A 21,217-nucleotide genomic window follows, 5' to 3' on the forward strand; every position below is an offset into this window, starting at 1 on the left:
AAATACTTCCAAAATGTTTGTCAAGTCTCCATTGAAAACTGCAGCTTAAATTCAGTCTTAGACTAGATGCACTTTATTCCAGCAGCAAAACTAGGAGCTGCAGTATTAGACTGACAAAGTTCCCTTACCTGGTGAGGAGGACACTAGATGTTGTCATCAGCCCTTGTCTGTCTCAGGGTCCAGAATAATCTAAATACTGAATTCCTTGAGAATTTTTTTATCCAACACTTGTTCAGACCTGATAAAAAAAATAAAAGGATTTGCTGCATGATATCACTGACAAGAACAACTGTAATTTGTGAGAATAAAGCAGTATAACTTTAAAATCCCAACATCTCAAAAATCTAACTCTTCAAAATACACTGTTTGTCTGTACAGTGTTTTTTTCCAGATCATTGTTAGAATGTCAGGTCTGGTACACTGGTCAGCAGAAAGGCCTCTTGCTTCTAGGCAGAGTTTATATACAATCTCCAGAGCTGTGCAAATGGCAGAAAATTAATAAACTCTAATTTGGTGCAGTTACATCTTCCCTGTCTACTTGAGTGCTGTGTGCCTGATGGTCCAGCGCACAGTTAAAGGAAGGAGTCAATCTAGTTCTGTTCATACAGGTATTAGTGATGATCTGGAGCCATTTGTAGTTTATACAAGAAAGAAATAGGATGAAATTATATGGGACTCATCGTGAAAATGTCTTTTGGCGTTTTGGCCTCTCTGATTGTTTTCTAAGGATGAACTTGTCAAGCAGAGAAGTTGATGTAGACATTTCAGTTGGCTACCGTGTCCCTTCTAACTATAACAATTCTACTCCTCTTAACAATTCTAGAAGTGACCGTAGCAATAATCCAAGCATATGTCTTTGTACTTCTTCTAAGCCTTTACTTACAAGAAAACATTTAACCCTTAATGACACACCAAGCCCATGTACTCAGGAAAGTAGGTTGTTCTCCTTAATTGTTACTACATGTTGGTCAGAGCAGAGCACAGTGCTTTGAGAGGTGACTTCTTCAGATTGCTCTCTTGGGAAGATACTGTTGAGGCATGTTGGTGCAGAGTTGATGTTTGAACCAACCTGGTTGCTTGTCCATGGCAATGAAGGCCCAGCAGCGGGAGGTGACACCTGGAGTATGAAGTGTATGTGGGGTCGTAGTGTGTATTTTGACTCCTGGCCAAGGCTGAAGCCTTTTCCAGAGTACCTTTTTTATTGCATTGTTAATAGCCATAAAACCTTTTGCTGTCTCTGTGCACCCTGTGAGACCTGAATGAATTCAGGGAATGTATACTAGCCTTTCATTAGGACATCTGGGGACTCCTGCTAGAAAATATTTTTATTCTTTCATCCCAAATGGCAGAGGGTGAGCACTCGTGCACTCTACTAGCACCAGTTGCCATCATTTAAGGTCTTATGTTTTCTTCTACTGCATGTGAATGAAAAATTCTCTGACACAAGGAAAAGGTACAGGAGAGGAGCTACGCAACCAGTTTGACCCAGTAGGCACAAGGTGGCAAATACTGAACACTAAAGGCTTTTCTTAGTGTGAGTTTCAAAAGCTGGAATAAAACCTGTAAGAGTGACTTTATTGCAAGTTATGCATCTCCCAACCTACCTCACCAAATATGAATACCTCCAAAATATGACTGATATTTAAATGTTCTTAGTAGGTGATATGCCTTTAGTTTTAAAAACAGCAAAGCTACCCATCTCTTTAGATTATGTTATTTAGGAGTGCTCCAATCCCATCCTGAACAATGCAATCCTTAAACTACCCACAGAAAAACCCAAATTAGTGTACTCCTCAGCACTCTGTTTAAAGGGTGAAGCACAGTAATACATTAACTTCACTGTTGATCATTAAAGGCAATATTCTGTTCTTCATTTCTTAGTAAATTCCTCCTGAATAGGATGGGATCTGTGCATGTCCTTTTCCATCCACTGTCCAGACCTTTCAAGTTTTCCCTTGAGAGTGGCATTCCCATCTTTGCTTGCCTGAATACAAATGTTGGCTCAAAAAATATATGCGCAGCTTTCCGTGTCTATTCACTTTGGTAACTGTGGACACAGTCACCTACAATTTTATCTTCATTGGGTGCTCCTCCTGCTAGTTGGCTCATTGGCTCACCTAAAGCTACAGGTGATCATTTGAGGACTGCTGTGAAATCACTTCATGTGGAACTGCATGGCTTTCTTTTAACTTTTTTTTGCTTTGAATGGCACAACTGAGGTCGTTTTACTAATAATAGGTAGTAGTAAGCACATAACTTTTGTGTGAAGATCTTTATATAATACAAAGTGATGTATATCAAACCATAACCTTTTTTTTCCTTTAATTCTCCAAAGGTCAGGGACAGAAACAAACTTTTTTGTCCTGAACGTCATCTTTTCCTTGTTAGGTTAGCTGTACTGATGAGTTGGTGCTGATAGCATTGGATTTCTTTGAGGCAGGGAGGGGAGAAAGTACCATACAGTTTGAACTGTGTGTACTTCTCTGGGCAGGCTCTCCCTGGTTTTGCAGCAATAGCATTTAGCCAGCCATGCTCCCACTGACACACTTCTCAAGCCTCTCTTATTTTACATTGAAATGGAAACTTCTGTCTGTGTTGTTAATTGGAGGGGTCTTGAAAACTCACTGGGCACAGATCTTCAGGAAGTAAAATGTTCTGAATGATAGAATGATTTTAAAAAGAGCTATTGATGGAAGTGTAACATTAGTAACACTTAGTGAGAGACAAAGTTGCAGTCAACTAACAAAATCAAGAGAAAGTTGAAGATTATAATGCCTGAAGTACTGTGTGGGAGCCACAAGAATGCTAACAGGTCTTTCTAGGGGACTACTGCTTTTGGGAGCTTCATAACAGTGCACGTGGCTGATTCTGCTGTAGCACCCTCATGTGGCTTGAGCTCTTGCAATCTGAAGGAATATAAGCCTCCAAATAGCACTACACTTGTTGTTTTCCCTTTCTTTAGGAGTATGAGCATGTTTGACATGAGATGCGAAGAAGAAACTGTGACTCAGCCTCATAGCAAAGCTCGCCATGAGAAACTGCAGAATATACACAACCAGCTGAAAGAGGACGAGACCAGATGGCAAGATGTGAGTATACAACATGGCAATGCTGGCAGGCACCGAGGACAACTTGCTAAATCTACAGTTGCTGTTTGGTGCTTCACATAATCAGCAGTGCTTTTTTTTCCCTCAGTGTATTGTTGCTAAAAGCTTAGAAGTTCATAATTTGATGTAAATTACAGAATACATCATCTGCCTTTGCACCAGGTATTTTGCTTTTTTTAAAAAAGCTAATTAAACTTTGATTAGGTAAAAATGAAGGCAGAACAACTTCTGAGTGCTGCCTTCTCTAACTTTTCTAATTAGTAAATGTCTAAAGTGACAAAATACAAGACTAGGTAAGACAGTGAATAAATAGGTTGGACTTGTCTTTAATAAATTAGCATAGATACAGAAAATACTAATGTTTTCCAACTTGTCCAAGCAAACGAATTACCCTTCCAGTTAGCTACACCCTGCCTGGGGGCTTTCCAAACCCTCTTCCCTTGATGCATTTCTGTAAACCGTCTTGGCATTTGTTAAATTGGCAAGGACAGAAAATCATCATATGCAGGTAAGTTAGTATCAGGAGTTGTAGTTTCAATTCTGTTCATTCCTGAAGACTGATTTTACATGAGGCATTTTGGACATTTTTTTTAATTACAAAAAAACCCACAACAAAAAGCACATCGCTTCAAGTATGGTAGTTCCCCATTACAAGGACAGCTACTGTGAAACACCTCAGAGAGGTTTTGGGTAGAAAATTCAAGGAAAAGTGAAAAAAAAAGTATGTACAGCTAAGAAGTAACTTTTTGTAGTAGAACAACAAAGGACTTCGGCTGAAAAGTCTCTCTGTGTGGGAAGCCATGGTTTCCCAGCAGAGATAAGAATGAGTCCAAAGGCATTCAAGAAGTTTGAGAACTTAGTGTTGAATTGAAAATCGTCTGAGGTAAAGGGCCTAAGTATTCCAGGCCCTCAGCACCTTCTACACTGAACTAAAAGTTTTGAAGAGGTACTGAAAATGCCTTTATTGGAATGTCCTTGGCATGTTGAGGGCTTTATAGAGACAACAGCTCTTTCATAGTCTGATATTTTTATGTGCCTGTGCTGTTATTTGCCAACAATTAACAGTTTCAGGGCTTTTTTTAATTATTGTTATTGTAAAGCACCAGGAGTGGAAAAGATAAGCATGTCTGGGTTTTAATTACAAAAAAAGGAGGAAGGGTTATGTTACAAAATTTCCTAATGAAAAACTAATTTTCAAACAACAGGCAGTAGTGGGGGTAGCTGAATAAAGAAGTGCTTTGGTGCTTCAATGAGAATAATTAGTAACTGAGGAAAATGAAAGGCCTATGTTACATGAAGGGGATTATACACTGATATATAGGTCATGTGAAGAAATACTTTAATGAGCATTCCCTTAAGCGTATCAATAATGTGTGCTTTTAAGATAAATTAAAAGTGACAAGGTTTGTTCCTGGTTTTAATAAAATAAGTTGTGCTTGCAGTACCTTCTGCTGTTTACCAATAAAAATGCAATTAAAATATTTGGAAAACCATGTAATTAAATAGCCTTTGAATTGAGTATGTATACTGAATATCTGTGTTTTACTAAAACCAGAATTTATTAGAGTGTATGAAATATAATCTGTATAGTAATCTCCTGATGGTGTACAGTTAATGACAATGTGCCCGTACAGTTTCCTACAAAGTTATTTTTCTTTGCCGAAGTGCTGCAGTGGTTATTTTTTACATGTAAAACTTTGTTCCTTTAATAGTTGGCTGCAAAGTAATTTTATAGCTTAGGAGACTTCTTTACTGTAATACTTGTACTATGAAGAAGATCTTGCTCCTATACCTTCCAGGATTTGTGAATTCATAACCGAAGCAGGATGCAAGACATAGGGGCCCATAACAGATATTTGCCATGACTCTGGTTTAGTGTCAGGCTAGTTTTTCAGCCTGACCGGAATCAGTCAATCTACTGCACAATTTCAGGCAGGCAGGTTCCAAAAAGCGTAAGTTTGTTACTTCAACAAGGACCTCTCTTTATAGCTGAATACAGAGCATAGGCTTTTTGCTCTGTCGCAGGTGTGAGCCACTTGGGTCGCTAACCTGTGTTGCTCACATCTGGATCCAAAATATTGCAGAGTGCCCATGAGGAAGAATTTAAATTTGGATGCTGCACTGGATTTTTCTATCAAAAAACCTTATCGTGGGTCAACCATGCTTGCATGTAGTTGACTGATAGCATGGACACAGTACAGAACTATCAGCTCTCCAAGGCAGACTATCAGTGCCGTTGTAGCTCATGGTGAAACAACATCCATTCTTCCAATGACACCTGCCTCCCATATATCTGATTATTAAAATTCTTCACCAAACATAATTTTTCTACTTAATGTTCTTGCGGGATTGGCTTTTGTCCCTAATGTTGGCACAAGTGAAAATGAGTGCCCTGACTTTTCCTTTTAGGCCAAATTTCCTGCCAGAAATAAAGTAAATCAGTGAAGCTATGAAATCCTTACTGCATCCTGCTATTCGGAGAAAAATCAGTCAGGCAACATTTTCATTTTATGGTGTAGTCTCCTTTTCTCATTAAAATAAACATCGATGCTTGCAGGTGGTGAGAGCCTGGTCCACAGCAAGAACAAGCATTGCAAAGTGGCTGGTTGGGTTCATTGTTGTCTGGGACCAGTTTTTAGCTATTTGAGGTTCTGCATTCAGGAGCCTTCCTTCTCTCACAGGACCTGGCTCGGTGGAAGAGTCGTCGAAGGAGTGCTTCACAGGATTTGATAAAAAAGGAAGCTGAGAGAAAGAAAATGGAAAGATTATTGTCTGGAGACGGAACGAACGAGCGCAGAAAAAGCATCAAAACCTACCGAGAAATTGTGGAAGAGAAGTATGTTGTTTTACTGAGGTGTAGTGGTATATCTCAAAATACCATGTGCTCCATAGGTAACTGTGGGCAGCTGTGCCTGCAGGCCTGAGGGAGGGAGGGAAGGATGTTGTTGGAGCAGAGGAAATAGGTGTGATTTTCAGTGTTAATTTTAATGCAATGGTCTCTTGTGTTGTCTCCCTTGCAGAGAGAGAAGAGAGCGGGAGCTTCATGAGGCATACAAGAATGCAAAGACACAGGAGGAGGCTGAGAGCATCCTCCAGCAGTACATTGAAAGATTCACTATCAGTGAAGCTGTCCTTGAGCGTTTGCAGATGCCAAAAATTCTGGAAAGAAGCCATTCAGTGGAGCCAAATTCCCCACTGAAAGACCCAAATCCTCTGAGATATTTAAGGCAACAGTCACTTCCTGCTCCAAAATTCACTGCCACCATTGAAGCAACCATTGTTCCCACCACTGAACTAGAGCCCAGTGGTTCGACGGGATGCACATCTCCCAGCAAAAGCACCCCCAAGGCTGTGCCTATGCTGACACCCAAGCCTTACTCACAACCCAAAAATACACAGGAAGTTTTAAAGAACTTTAAGGTAGGATACATCACACTCCCCCGAGTCAATCAGGAGGCAGAGATCCTAATTAAATAATCTGAACATATGAATGTTTATTGTAATTAACTGGAAAAGAGTTGCAGCACTCCGATGTTATAAAACTCAGCTTCGTGCTCTGTGCTGCCTGGTTCAGTGATCTCTTCTTCGTTACCAGTCTGCTTAGAAACTTGACCTGTTCGGACTGCACTGGTCATTTTTCCTCAGGCTTAATTTGGTTGGGGAAAGGAGGACTTCAAGAAAAAAGCAAGCCATTTCCTCAGATTTTGTAAAAGAGTATGTGGTCATGTTTTTTGTTTTTAAACAACATGTAAGGGGTGGGGAGTGTGGAGGCCCTGACTTTTGAAGCAAGATCTGAACTGACTTTTGCGTTAGGGATCTGATTTTTGCCATGCCCAAACAAGCTTGTCCCATTCAGCCGAGTCATAAGCCTTGGGAACACTGAAGTATGCCTGTATTCAGTGCAAAGTGTCCCTACTCCTGCACAGTCAAGAGCCAGCTTCCCATAGATATTCTCTGTCTTAAACATGCTTCTCACAAGGGATGAATGGGGAGAGCTGCTTCACCGGTGTAAAGAGAGGGTTTAGGTTGTCCATGCAGGTTTAGGGAAACAGATTGATACTGGGGCAGCAGAGTAACTGGAGACTGATGGTGAGAGAAGGGGAGTGGCTGCACTGAATTGCTAGAACTGTGCTGAAATTATGGGAATAAAAGAAGTGAGAACTTGAATGAAAGCAGGGCTGCTGGGAATAAGAAGCCAGCTATGAGATTTGTGGGAGAAGAGGATAGGAGAAGAAACTGAAGCCAGGATATGGAATGTGAGGAGCGTATCTTTGGACTGGGTGGTTGTGGAGAATTGGAGTAAGATACTGAACCAATGATGGAGAAAGCAAAGAACTGGGATGTGTTAGAGAGAACAGACCAGAATAAGTCAAGTTTGAAAATGTCTGCTGTTCACAGTGCCTGTACCAGAACTGGAGTTTACCCAAGTCTCGTTGGGTAGCCATGTTGTGAGCAGCATATAGGCATGGGTGCCCCCAGCCTGTAGAATTTGGATTCCCTTGCTGATACTTTGCTAGTGATATTCAAGGATCCCTGAAGCCCAGTAGCATTGCTACCATGTATATTCAGGTTGTTTACTTTTTAAAAAATAAGTCAGATAGTGAAAAAAATGTGTTGTGGTGTCTGTCCCACCTCTTGTGGAAACCACACCCCACCCCCACCATGTTTCCTAGTTGAAGTGTGAAACTGGTAATTCCTGTTTCTCCTATACCTCAGTTGGTATGCCCCTAGAGTTTACCTTTTAGACATCAGTGAATTTTGAATCTTTGGGTTTTTTCTGATCCCTGACACTTTTTTCCTCAGAACACGAAGATATGTGTGTGTATCACTGTCATGTTATTGTATATATAATTCACATAAGTTGGGAGAAACTAATCCATTGATGCTTCTACCCCCACCAACCACCACTAAAAATCTGTCTGGAGCTTGTTCACATGATGTGGAAGAATGTGATTTGTCTCAGTAGGAATTACTCCCTGGCACATATAGCTGTAGCATTATTTTCCCTTGAAACACTAGTCTGTCGATGATTCTTGGCTCTGGTGACAATGTGTTGACTTCCTCCAGATCAGAGGGAAGGAGTATGTTTGTTTAACTCTGCAGCCAGGGCATCTGTCCTGATCATTCAAACATTTCGTTTTCCTCCTTAATGTAAATAAAGAAATGTCTTAGTCTAAACAGAGACACTGAAATGGATGGTGTGGCCTGCCAGTGTTTTCCTGGCTCTTTTATTTCTGTGATCTTTCATAACCTGCCTCTCTAGTAGATAATCCAGCACACAGTCCCAGAAGACTTGGGGCTCAGTATCTGCTCACTCTTGTGTTTGGAAATAAACCCTAAGAGAGGTACTATGTTAAGTGAATGATAGCAATGAGGAAAGGGAGGGAACCTTTTCATCTGAAAAACAGTCAGAAGAGGCACAACAGCTTGTGGAGCTGATTGCGCAAGGTGCTACTGCCTTCACCTCCTCACACATCTGGCAGAACTGAGGATGCCCATCAGCATGGAGATGGCCCCTTAGTTAATCATGCTCATTGAGAACAGGCCTCTGGATGCATATGTACAAGAAGTCAATGGGAGGAGTGCGCCCTCAGCTTGGTACTGATGGTATATACTAAGTTGGAGTGCCGCTCTTGAAGTATCCAAGCTGTTTACTCAATAAGTAGGGAAAGATTGCTGTGCACAGAGTAACAAAGCCCTCCTCACAAGACTATAAACATCTGTGCTGTAGCTAAGCAGGAGCAGTGTGGTGGTACTGATACCTGGTCCACTCCTGGTCTCTCTCCACCTGGGTCCTCTTACAGTGAATGGCCAATGAGTTCTTTGTAGCAAGACTTTTTTCTTCTACAAACAGCCCTCTAAACTGAAGGAATTCTTTACATGCCACCTCCATTCAGGAATTACGAAGTATTAAAGTCTGAGAAGAAACTGTATTACTGCAGAGGAAGAAGCCAAAGCATATTTTGTATTTTCTTCCTTGCTTAGGGGTTCCTTAGTGAGAATATATGGCCACCAAGGAGCTAGCTTGAACCTGAAAAAAAAGGTGGTTAAACTCCTTCTGTGCTCTCCTTTTCGAGGAGGTTGCCCAAAGTCAATTTATTTTATCACCTCATGGAGAGGGTGGAATGTCCATTTTCATTTGTTGGTGCTTTGTTTCTCTATTGTGAACAATAAAGAAACAAGTGGATAAACTCTGCTGCTCCTGACCCTTCAAAGTTCACATGACAGTGCTTCAGAAAGCACAGTCTACTAATACTGTGATGAGGTCACTGGGGTACAGAAGCAGTTCATTAGCATAACCTGCTTGCATGAAGCAGTGCAAAGCCCAGCAGTTTTGTCTACATTTAACATAAAACTTTCGATTTTTGGAAAAAATCCTTTGATCTGTGCACACAAAGGGTGTCTGTATGTTTCTGGGAGAATGGAATGTGGAAAACCAGGAAATCCAGAAAAATTATTACTTTGTTCCTGTATTTTGTTTATGACCACCCTAGGGTCATAGGGTCTTCTTCTGTTTTGGCCCATTGAATGAAATGTGTGCTTAGCTCCCTCCTTCACTGATAACACAGACTGTATTAATGATTATAATATGATGTTGAAGTCCTAATTTCCTAAAATCCTTTTAATGCTATTTGCCTGAGCATATTTATTTAACTGTGTTCTGCAGGTAGATGGAAAAGTCAGCATGAATGGAGAAAATGTCAACGGCACAGAAGAGAAGGATAAAGAGTGTTCAACAGTAATATTTACTCCTTCGCCAAGCAGATCTCTGAAATTTGATGGAGTAGCCAGAGGGGACAGGCCCCCAGTAGAGTTGAAGAAGGACCCCCCAAGTGTTGAGCTCAGTTTACAGAGGCCTGCCACTCAGAGTGTGCACAAAGAGCCAACAGTAAGACCAACACGAACAAACCAGCCTTACTTTCTTTGCCAGTTTTCTGTCTCATGATGTATTTAATCACGAACTAATGATACCCGAGTGCTTATGTTTGCCTTATTTCAAGAGGGTGTGCCCAGATCAGGAAAAAAAACAAAAACCAAAATCCTTTGTAAATTAAAGGCTTCTTCCTTTTGTATGTGGGTAGAGAAATAGGAGGGTAAGATTCAAAACACTTTTTGCAGCCAGCTTTTCTTCTTTTATTCTTTTTTTTTTTTTGGGACATCATTCAGCTGGTAAACATGCTTTAAATGTCCTAGGCTAAGGAGAAATTGATTTAGTGTCCCAGCCATTGTGCAGGTTTATTCCACACTTCTCCAAATGTAAGCTGATTAGATCAGCAACATAACTGGACTGTGTGAACCATTATAATTAGTCTCAGTTTTCAATTTTCAAAGAAGAGGATGTGGATGTGCTGGCAGTTTTGAACATTTGGTTTTCATTCCCCTCTCAGAAATATTAGAAAAGCGGATAAGCTATTGAAATGCTCAGAGGGGCCAACGTGCTTCTTAACTGCCTTATCAGAGAAACAAATTAATTTTACCTTTTCATCTTTCTCTCCCCCTCTTCCCCAGAGAAAAAGGCAGGAGTAAAACTAGAGCATATCACAGCAGGCATCTAGATGCTACAAAACTGTAATGAAAGTAGATAGTAAAAACAAAACAAGAAATAAGGGCAGGATTGCAAATAAAACATTTAAAAGGGTTGCAAACAACTGACAGGAGAGGGAATTCTCACCATGTTTTTCTGTGTAACAACAAAGAGAATTGGAGATGTGGTGAGAGTTGGAGTATGATAATTTTTTTCTTTCATCTCAGATTTCATCCAAGCATTGGCCAAATGGATAACAGGGAGCAGACAGGGGTCTGTCCTGGCACGTGATGGTTCATTCATGAGAAAGGGTTTGTGCCTTACTCCCCTGCTTAATGCCAGTCTCTAGCAACGGGCAACCAAAGCATGGAGCCTGCAGCAATCATGGGAACTGGGGTGTGCTGTGAGCACAGAGTTGATCCTGTGAAAGGGAACTGGTATAGAGTCAAAAGTGAATGATTTGCAGGGAAGGCAGAGTTGGGGCTGCCCCTTTCAGAACAATTTGGCTGTGAGGGAAAAGCCAGGTAAGCATTGCATGTCATATGGAAAAGCAGATAATGGGAGTATTTGGAGAATAGAGAAGAACCTCAGCTTACTGAAGATTAGAAGCACAATGACAATCAGAAAAGTAGCCAGTTGAAAGTGCTACTGTCTCCTTTTTTAGGATTTCCAGGCCTAATTAGAGTTATGAGGAAATTCAGCAACAGAAGCCACTGTTCTTGAGTGTACTCATATCTGCTTGGTGTTACCTCATCCTTTCTATAGCTTTGAGGATGATAAGGCCAGTTGAACACAGATTTTTGTATGTCTGATTTCTGCTTCCAGTTCTTAGCCCTTGTGGTGATATTGGCAAAGGAGGCAAAGAGTTTTCTTCCTCAGATTCCTTGTGAGACTTGACATTTGCAAAATAGCTCCTGGTTTGTAAGCTTGAGTGCACTTAATGATGAAACCTTCAAGAGAGAATGAGTGTGCACTCAAATGGTGCTATTGACAAAGTGTCTCTGCTCTAACTACAGATTTTATATCATTAGCTTCATGATTCCATCAATAATGTGACTGGGTAGTGCACATCATTATACTTACTCCTGGCGCTTCATCTTCAAGCAAAGGTATGTGTGTTAAGCATGTCTAGGACAGAGCAAGGACAGCAGACTGCTTTCAGGGGGATCTTCCATGGGAAAACAAGTTGGAATGCACCAAGCATGATGAGGGAAAGGAGGAGACCTGCCTGTGACTGGAAGGGAATTGCGCAGCCTAAAATAAGATTTCAGGTTTTGTTCCTTCTAGATGTTTACTTCTCTTTGCCCAGATGCTTCTTGTTAATTTTCCAGATCTCAATGCCTCAGACTAAGGCATGGGCAGTAATTTAGCTGTTGAGCATATAGTAGGGCCCTGATTTGTGGATGGAAAGGCCTTAGATGTCAGGTTACAGAGATGAGGTATGGGACTGGTGCTTGGCTTCTTCACTGTGTATGCTGGGACACAGACCAGCACTGCTATAGGCAGCTTGATATAGATGTCATTGGTCTGGGCCCTTATCTGCAAGAGTGGGGCAGCTACACTGGACTCACTTCACTCAGCCTTCTCCCTGTGCCAATTTTACTTCAGTCTTTCGACAACACAATGTCAGCCTCATCTGCAGAGCCTGAAATGCTAAACTCCTCTCTGAAGGTATAATCCCTCCTAGGAAGATTGGGAATCCAAATTAGTAAAGATAAGATCTTCGTGGGCTTGTCCCGCTCCCCGTAAAACTTGGACTCTTGCTGGGTAGAATGCTGGATCTAGCTGTCACTGTCAGCCCTCCAGAAGGGAAGAAGAGGTTTGGTTTTGTCCCCACCAGTGGGGCTTCCAAACTACACATTCCTAGAAGGAAAAGCCTTCTGAAAGCCTCCACTGTATCACCTCCCACAAGGAGAAAACAAGGTTAAAGTTTTTGTCTGATGCTTAACCCTTCTGAATTTTTAGAAGAGGAGGAGAAGACAACAGAAAAGGCATAGAAAAGCAGCTGAGATGAAGAACAGCTGCCTGGAGTGGAAGAAATTACTGAAGTTCTTTTGTCTTGAGAAAACTTTTGCAAATGAAGCATGTTTTCAAAGCCAGTTTGAAACTTGCTTTCGCTACATTTGTTTGTATACTTTATTGATGTAGTGCTTGTTAGCTGCGTCCTTCCCAGGCTTTGAATAAGATTCACAGGCAGTAATTCCTGTTAAGAGATGCTGATTCAGGATTTGATTTTTCCCCTCTAGTTGCTCGTAGATTTGGTTTAGTTTTGTGTTTTATTAATTCATTTTCTGCCCCAAGTTTATTTCATGAAACATATATTCCTCTTCATATATACCTTACCTTTGGGCCTCATGTCCTCCCCTTCTGATTCCCTTCCTGTTTTTACATGTCCCTTCCTCCTCCTCCATCCGTCTTAGGGCTGCTCCTCTGCTGTTTCAGTTCATTTGTTAAATGGACTAGTTTCTGTCTTCTCTCTGCCTGGCAGGCTTCCCTTTGAAGCTCTGTAGTCCTGCTTTAAATCTGTCTGGCTGCCCTCAGGCGCTGTCTGCAATGGGGGAAGATGCTGTGTAACTGTACTTCAGCAGCTTTTTTGGCCTGAAGTTTAGTCAAGTTGCACCACTTAAAACACTAATACTGTTGAGGTTTTTGAGGAGCTAGGGAAGTGCAGGAATCATTTCCTATGGGAGAGACCTCAGTGTCACTTGTCTTTTTTGACAATCTATATGCAAATCAAATAATGTTTGGCAATCAGAGACTGATTGGGAAATATATATTCGTCCTGCCTAAATCTACTATGAAATGAAATGCAAAAAACTGCAAGAGGTGGGCAGGATAGTAAAGAAAAATATTATCAGGAAACTATACTTGTATCTGTAGTTTATAGGTAGAGTATTATGTATAAGTAGTGTATTGGGAATTTTACAAGAGACTTACCTTTACTTAAAGTAGCTTATGAAATTTTGCCAGTGATTCAAGGCTAGAAGGATAAAGCTGGCCTACAAACAGGATGAGAATATTCCACTGGTGTTTGTGGAGCGATGTAATGCTAAGAGGGGTAGTAGGTAAAGCACACCTCTCTTAATGCAGTTTTTAAAACTGGGACCAAGGCCTAAAGACTGATCAGTCAGTGGCAATGCCAGCAATAACATGAGAATCATCTGCTTGTCCTGTCAGCCACTTAGGCTGTGTTTTCTTTCCGTTATACAGAACAGTAATGCACATTACAAACACTGAGAAGTTCTGTCCTCTAGCTCTTTGAATCAGAAGTTGGCAAAGTAACTCTTTTGTTTTAAAACAATATTTTTGCAGATTTTAGTGTAGGGAGATTAATTTGTCGCCAAGTAACATCACTTTATTTTATCCAATCTTATAAAAAGAGCATTTAGAAATTATTGGCTTGTTATAGCTCTAATTATAACTTTACTCTGATCAACCAAAAAATAGTAAATATAGGCAGCAGTTTAAATAAAGATCAGGGTGAGGTGGTGATGGTGGGGAGATAGCTTTCTTTTAATTTTTCTCTAGCTAGCTTAAACTTGTCCATTTCTACTCATTGCATGCTTGGCACAAAATAAACTTTTTTTTCTGTATCCACGTAACACTCTCCTTCATCTTCAAAAATCCACTGATTGAACTGAGATTAAAGTACAAGCTTTCTTGTGGTTGAGGATTGTTGGCCGAGCTACAGGAGAGCAGGGCTGATTTGTGCAGATCTGGTAAGACAAGTCTTTGTTTTTTGATTCGTTGCAAGAAACACTCGTAGAGTAAGTATGTCTGTTCCAGATTGACAGCTTTGCCTTGAACCACACATAAAAAGGTGTATGGAGGGCTGGACTACCTGAAGGGAAAAAGGTTTAGGATGAGAAGTGAGAGCAGCAAAGCTTCAAAGCAGCTAAAAGGGAACTCTGCTCAGTGTTTGGTTATGAATATAACATGCCTGTCTCCTGTCCACCAGACAGCCATACCCTTTTCAGTGTCTGTGAGTGACAGGAGCTTATTTTACATCCCAGTTGAGCATTAATAACTGTAATGACTATCAGGAATACTTCACACTATTTCTTGCAACATTTTCAAGGCTTCTCTGTCAGTTACTGATTACCCTGATCTTTGGTTGTAATAGATGGCCTGAGTATAGCATTATATAGCTGGCAGATGGCTTAACCTGTCAAAGCAGTGTTCTGGCTGTAGTAATATACTAACATAAGATGCAAGAAACTTAGTGGTGGCAGCCCAAAGTCACTACTCACAACATTACTACTCACAACAACTGAAAACACTAATTTTGGTGAGGAAATCATCGTATGAAAATTTTAAAGTCAATGATATGTGTAGAATTCGAATCACAGAAGTTTAAAAGATGTATCAGGCAATTTTTACATGTGGCTATTGATACCACAACCGATTTAATTCATAAATGATTTTACAGAATTTAAATTGTAGTTCTAACCTGCTTCTTCCTGATATCTCTGCATTCTCACTCTTTCCAGACAACTTATTTTGTCATGTTTTCATAGCAAATACAGTAACAATATTTCACGTGTTTTTGTGTGCAAGCAGTGTTAACTGAGCTGTGTTTCAATTTAATTTGCAATAAGGGCTAATAAAGTTCTACTATAACTTCCTTTGGAGTTTGTATTCTTGTAGAAGTTGTGATATTATGTGTGTTAGGTGTTCCGGATACTGTATTTTTAGGGTTTTATAAGGGTGTATGATTCTGCCACAACAGTAGGCAATATGGCTATTTCTGGTTTGTATGATCTTAATTAAAGAAATACTTGGACTGATATCCTAGTTTATGTGGTAAAAATCCTATCTGTCACAGGCTGAACTAATTTATTTTCATGCCTAATACGTGTTTGGTAACACTGTATGTGCAGCTGTGCTTGTGTCTTTGTTAAATGGATACCTTGTTTAGCAGAACCCAGGTGTTGCTTTGTCCTCTGTTACTGATCTGCTCATAACCACAACTGCAACCGTGATTTTTAATTTCCCATCATTGACTAAGGCTTCTAAATTGTAAATGGCAAAGCTACCAGGAAACTCCTGGGTAGCTAGATGCACATGGTACTGAAAACACCGATCCAAGTAGACAGCAATCTCCAGTTTTCAGGGGTTAATAGGACAGAGTCTTCACACCAGCCTGGACCAGTGAGCAGACATAATCACAGCCCCTACGCACCAAGGTTTTTCCTACTTCCCTTGAAGGCTTCATTGCCTGTGGTGGTGGACAAGCAGGTGTTGTATGACCTTCCCTCAGAGGCACCTGCAGCAGAGCCAAGGTGTGGAATTGCTCTGCCACCCTGCAGAGTGAGAGCTCTGCCCACACAAACGCATATGGCTGCAGCAGAGAGGTGCTGAGAGGCCATGTGAACCCTTCATCCCAAAGTATGAGAGCTCCTCTGTATTACCTCAGAAACATCACTCAGCAGGTTATCCAGTTTTTCAGTGTCCACATCAAAATATGATCCCCTTAGGTATAATAAAATGCTTGTATGTGTTTTTTTCATGTTTAGTGATAACATCATCATATATTTACAAAATATTTATGAAATGTGAAGGGTGATAGTCTGTGGTAGTAAAGATATTTTATAAACTGTATGAGCACAAGAAAGTGTATCATATACCTGTGGATAAAATACTAGATAACATTACATTAACTTGGTATTATAAATAGAGTTAGATTTAGTGGAAATGAGAGAGTTCCCCAGTGAAGTTGAATTAAATTTTTTATAAATTACTTACTAATCAGTTTTATATTTTTAGCTGTATGTCACTAGCGTTTAATTGCTTACCAGAGGGAGGAGAAGGAGTCAAGTCTCTTGAGCAGGAACAGAACTTCTGCAGCATGCCATTGTAAAAATCCATTTTCCTGCAGCAAGTAGTTGCTCCTTCTTTTTTCTATAAATAACATTTATGTCGATACCTCATTCAACCTCCTGGATATAGGTTATGGGTAGATTTAGTTATTACACTTTTGCAGGATAGCTACATGACAGCACCATGTTTAGGTTCATGAGGTGATTCTAGGCCCAGAGGTGATGAAAGTGCATCATGTCTGTGCTTCTTGCATCATCTCAGTATTCACTGAGCATTTTAACCCCACTGAGAGGCCAGTATGGCTGTGCTCTTTCTCCAGCCCCAGCTGACATCAGCAGCTGCCCTTCCTGAGTGTATGTAACACTTTAACACTTTTTCTGTTGGCCTGTGGTTATTACTGTTTACGGCTTTAAAGCCTCCAAGGTTGAAATTAAAGTTGAATTTCTTTATTTATTTTAATTTTTCAATTTGGACAGTTGCTTTTTGAGAGTGGAGGGGGAATTCTACTGTTTCACCAAAAATAATAACAATCTAAACATTAATAATTGAAATTTGCAACAATTTCTTTGGAAGGGCACAAGGTTTGCAGCAGTAGGTTTGGAGCCTCTTGCTTTTCCCGGTAAATCTACCTTGTTTAGGGCAAATCCTGAGCTCTCAATAATAGCCATTTGTTTAGGTTTAACAAAGTTTTGTAGGTTTTAGAATGATATAGAATAATTCAAGTTGTAGGTCTCTAGCTGAGTCTACTGCTCAAAGCAGGATCAGGCATGAGATCAGAACAGGTCGCTAAGGGCTTGATCATTTGAGTCTTGAAAATCTCTGAGGACAGAGATGGTATGGCCTATTCTGGCCAGCCTGTTACACTGTCCTGGCTGTCCTCATGCAGAAAAAAAAATACTTATTTCTGCCTTGAGCAAGGTTGGGAAGAATTTCCAGTAGCCTCTCCGCTGGCTGCTGTTGTACCTGGAGCCAGAGGCTGAGGCTGAAGGAGAAATTTTGTTTAGTTGCAGTAGTGTTCTGCTGGGGCTTTTAGTGTAAAAGCTCTCAGTGAAACACAGGCTGGTATCAAGATGGGCTGGGGGAAAGCAAGGTGGGTTATATGAGAGAAAAGAGCAACTAGATGGCAAGAGGCAAACCTCTGGGGCACAAGACTTGCAGTCTTTGGAGCATTTCTCTGAGGCCTGTGTTTTAGCCTGTGCCTCATCTCCAGTGACTGTCCCTCTTTGGAGTGTGGGCAACATGGAGGGAGAGGTCTGTGCCTTGTTTGCTCTTGGTGTAGATGCATTCACAGATGGACGTGGTGGAGAGGAGGTCCTGAAACTTCCATGTTATCTTTTTGGAGACTATATTTCTCTATCTGCCTCATCCAGTTTGAGAACAGCTTTTAGACAAGTGGGGAATGTGTCTCCATGTCTTGCCTGGGGCAGAGGGCGAGGGTGGGCAGAGGTGAGGGTGTGTTGGAAAGCACCAGACAGTGGGGAGGATGGCAGGCAGCCAGCTCCAGCAAGTGCTGGATGAGACATGCTGCCACTTCTAGAGACTCCTGGCTGTGATGTGGTGCCTGTCCTACTGAGAGGTGGCAGCACAGCCCTTGGCAGCTTCAGGCTCCTTTTGTTTCCTAGCACTGCTGAATTCCTGCTGGGCTTGACCAGATTGCTGGCTCTGACCCCACACCAGTCCACACTATTTCCTTGCAGGGCATCTTCGCAGACATGTTCTCTGCCCCTCTTCAAAGCATGTCCCCCTCCAGAGAGAAGGAGAGGCAGGGATTTGTAAGCTCTGCCAGCGGCAAAATTCTCTGGAGCTTTGTGGTGTGTCCACAGGTATTGCCATCCTGTTGGCACTACCAGATGTTGCCAGTGACTGAGCTGTGAGAGGCCAGGTCTGCTTTTCATGGGGCATGTTTGGATAAGGAGCCACAGGCTCATGTGGGCCTGCAGGGATAGGAAACAGGATCTGTGCAGATGGTGGAAGTCTGATTCCTGCCTGCGGAAAAGAGAAAATTTCATCTGATTTCCTCCTTTGCATCTATTAATAAGATGAAGTGGTGGAAGGAGGACAGGAAAGAGAGTCTACAACAGACTACTTCTGAAATATGTTACTTTTTATTTCTAAAAGTAGTCTTTTTTATTTTCCTCTGTTGAATGTGCCATTTTCTAGATCTTCTTGGTGTTAGAAGCACTGAGAAGTGACTGATAACTTTGCTGCAGGTTTTTCTTTATTTGCCTGCTGGAAAAGTGGATGTATGGTGGAAGCTGCTGAATAGATCAGCTGAAGTGTTACCCTTGTTTTGACAGTGTGGTTTTAACTCTGTAACAACCCTGCCCCGGGTCAGGAAGCTTGCTTTTCAAAGGCATTTGAATTATTGGCTTGACATGGTCTCACCATATTTTTTCATTCCTCTCTTAGTAGTGTTTCAAGTATTGCATTACCTTTAATACCAACTCTGGCTTTTCCCTTCAGATAACAGATTGTTTAGACAACCGTGAAATAGAGGAAGTATTTAATTACTTTGCCACTTTTCGAACCCTAGTATGTGCTATGTATTCACTAATGCATACATTTTTGTGTTACTCTGGAAGAGGAAACTGGGGGTGAAATGTATGCTTATCTCCAGCTAACACAATCCAAGATACACTACAATTTTAAAAGCTTGTAGGAGCTATTCCAAACCAACCACATTAATGGCTGATGATGAGTGATTTGAAAGAGATTAAAGCCCAGTGATTCAACACCTGACTGGCACATACTGCTCTGAAACATACTCCTCAGTGCCCTGCTGAGCTACAAACTGATCTGGTTAGAACGCACTACAAAGCAGAGCAGCAAGCATTGCCTTGAGGAATTAGCACATGCTTTTATTTCCACTGCACTTACTCTGTCTGTGCTGTGTTCCTCTCTCCAGGCCTCCCCGGTGGAAGCGGATGGAGCTGCCAGCCCACAGGCCGAGCCCAGCCCCAACGGTACAGCCCCTGCTTGCCCGGTGTGCCCGTCCCCAGGTGGGTGTGCTGCAGGTGTCAGAAATCTCGACATAAAATGAAATTGCATGCAGTTGGAGCAGTCATTCACTGCAGCAACCTCCCAAGGGATGTGGTAGAGTCCCCATGGCAGGAGTTTTTTTGGGTGCGGCTGGGCAGGGTGCTAGACAATCTCCTCTAGGCTCCCTTTCCCTTGGAAGGTGGGAGTAGATGGTCTGTCAAGGCCCCTTCCAGCCTGGGCTGGATGACAGGCCCCTGTCATTCTGTGGTTGAAATGACACACCGTGACTGCACAGTACTCAGGGTGCAGGTTGCCCACTTTGCTGTTTGTGCAAGTGAAAAGCCGGTGCCACAGTGTGCTGTAACTAGAAAGCAGCAAGGGTAGAAGCTATCAGTCAGGAATAGCTTCTGTTTAACACCTCCCTCCCCCCCCCCAGACATTAAGAAATGGAGAAAAAGAGTAGGAAGGGGCACTTCAGTTGTCATAGGGGCTTTAAATGGACAGTATTGTGGAAACTCACAGTTTTCTGCTTTAAAGCCTTTATGCATGATTCCTAATCTGGAGAAAGGAATTTTCTGGTAGAATTTTAATCTGTTTTCCTCAAAAGTGTGTTTCTGAAATATTTTCTTTGAGTAGGCACTTTATCTGCTGTCTGCTACCATACTAAGTTCATGGTCTTTTTTTTTTTGGTTCATTTTTTAAAATGGGTCTATCAAAGTTCAGCTTGGCATGGGTAAGTAAAAAGTACTATATCAAGTATGTATTTAAATGAGATCTCTGGCTGTAATTGTTATGTAAGCATAATGCTCCTGTTTGTTGAGGATAAATGTGACTTAAACGATTGAGCTTTGCCTGTGAACATCGATGAAGTACCATTCCCCAAAGATTAACAAGGGCTCATTCCCCTGTTAGGAAGGGCTCATTAGCTGACTTAATTGCTTCAGCTAATAGATGCCAAAGTACATAGGGTGACAATCTTGAATTGCACTTGGCAGGTAATGTAGAAAGTGCAATCTTGTGATGAGCCAAACAAATTCTCCTCTCTAGAGTCAACAGTGATGAGCTGGTGTTGTCTACAAATCACAAAGTTACCTTGTCTCCATCTCCACAGCTGTGAGAAATGCTAAACATTAGGTATTGACAACAAAGTTTAATACTGGCTGGAAAGGAAAACTGAGATAGCATTGCAAAAATTGAAATGGTAAAGTAACAAGGGGTTTTTATTATGTCTGGTTTGGAGGGATAGATGTGGTCCAAACTGTGTGAACTTCTTGTAGAGTAAGCAACTTCCTCTGCTGTTCAATAAAAGACAGATCATTCCATGCTGTGCTGGTTTGAAAGTAAACAGGCAGGAGAATGAACCCAACTCGAGAAGATTATAAGTCAGAGTTACAATTTACTAAAAATAAATTACAGTAGATGCAACGATACAGAGAAAAACTGGTTTTAACCCACAAAGACAGATGTATAATCCATCCCCCTGGGACAAGAACAGAACAATGTTCGTTGGCCCCTGTACTGAGCACCACATGTTCCCCTGGGTGCAAAGTAAAAGGAAAGGAAAACCTGTGGTCCAGATATGGTGGCAGTGTTGAGATAATGATTGCAGTCTTGTCGAGAGTGGCAGTGGCAGTCTTGTTGGAGTTCTGGTCCTCCTCTCAATCTGATGAGTGATACCAGAAGTCCCAAAACCCCAAAATTATATATGCTCAGTTTCAGGTGGGAATGTCCAGTACCTCCCCCAGGGCAGGGAGTTTCACAATGGGTGATTTAACTCTGTGAGTCA

General features: G+C 41.4%; 1 protein-coding gene across 5 annotated transcripts in view; it reads left to right on the forward strand.

The window, feature by feature from the left end:
* LIMCH1 (LIM and calponin homology domains 1) overlaps positions 1-21,217 on the forward strand; it is a 179,461-nt gene that overhangs the window by 135,865 nt on the left and 22,379 nt on the right. For all 5 annotated transcript variants that reach the window (XM_051789902.1, XM_051789901.1, XM_051789905.1 and 2 more), the window contains 5 exons: positions 2,963-3,089; positions 5,789-5,943; positions 6,128-6,527; positions 9,775-9,996; positions 19,358-19,451. In XM_051789902.1, coding sequence (XP_051645862.1) covers positions 2,963-3,089; positions 5,789-5,943; positions 6,128-6,527; positions 9,775-9,996; positions 19,358-19,451 — 998 coding nt within the window. The remainder of the gene's footprint in view (positions 1-2,962; positions 3,090-5,788; positions 5,944-6,127; positions 6,528-9,774; positions 9,997-19,357; positions 19,452-21,217) is intronic.

The sequence above is a fragment of the Manacus candei genome, unplaced genomic scaffold, assembly GCF_025592945.1.
Source record: "Manacus candei isolate 608988 ecotype Guabito, Panama unplaced genomic scaffold, ASM2559294v1 h1tg000028l, whole genome shotgun sequence".
NCBI classification, from domain to species: Eukaryota; Metazoa; Chordata; class Aves; order Passeriformes; family Pipridae; genus Manacus; species Manacus candei.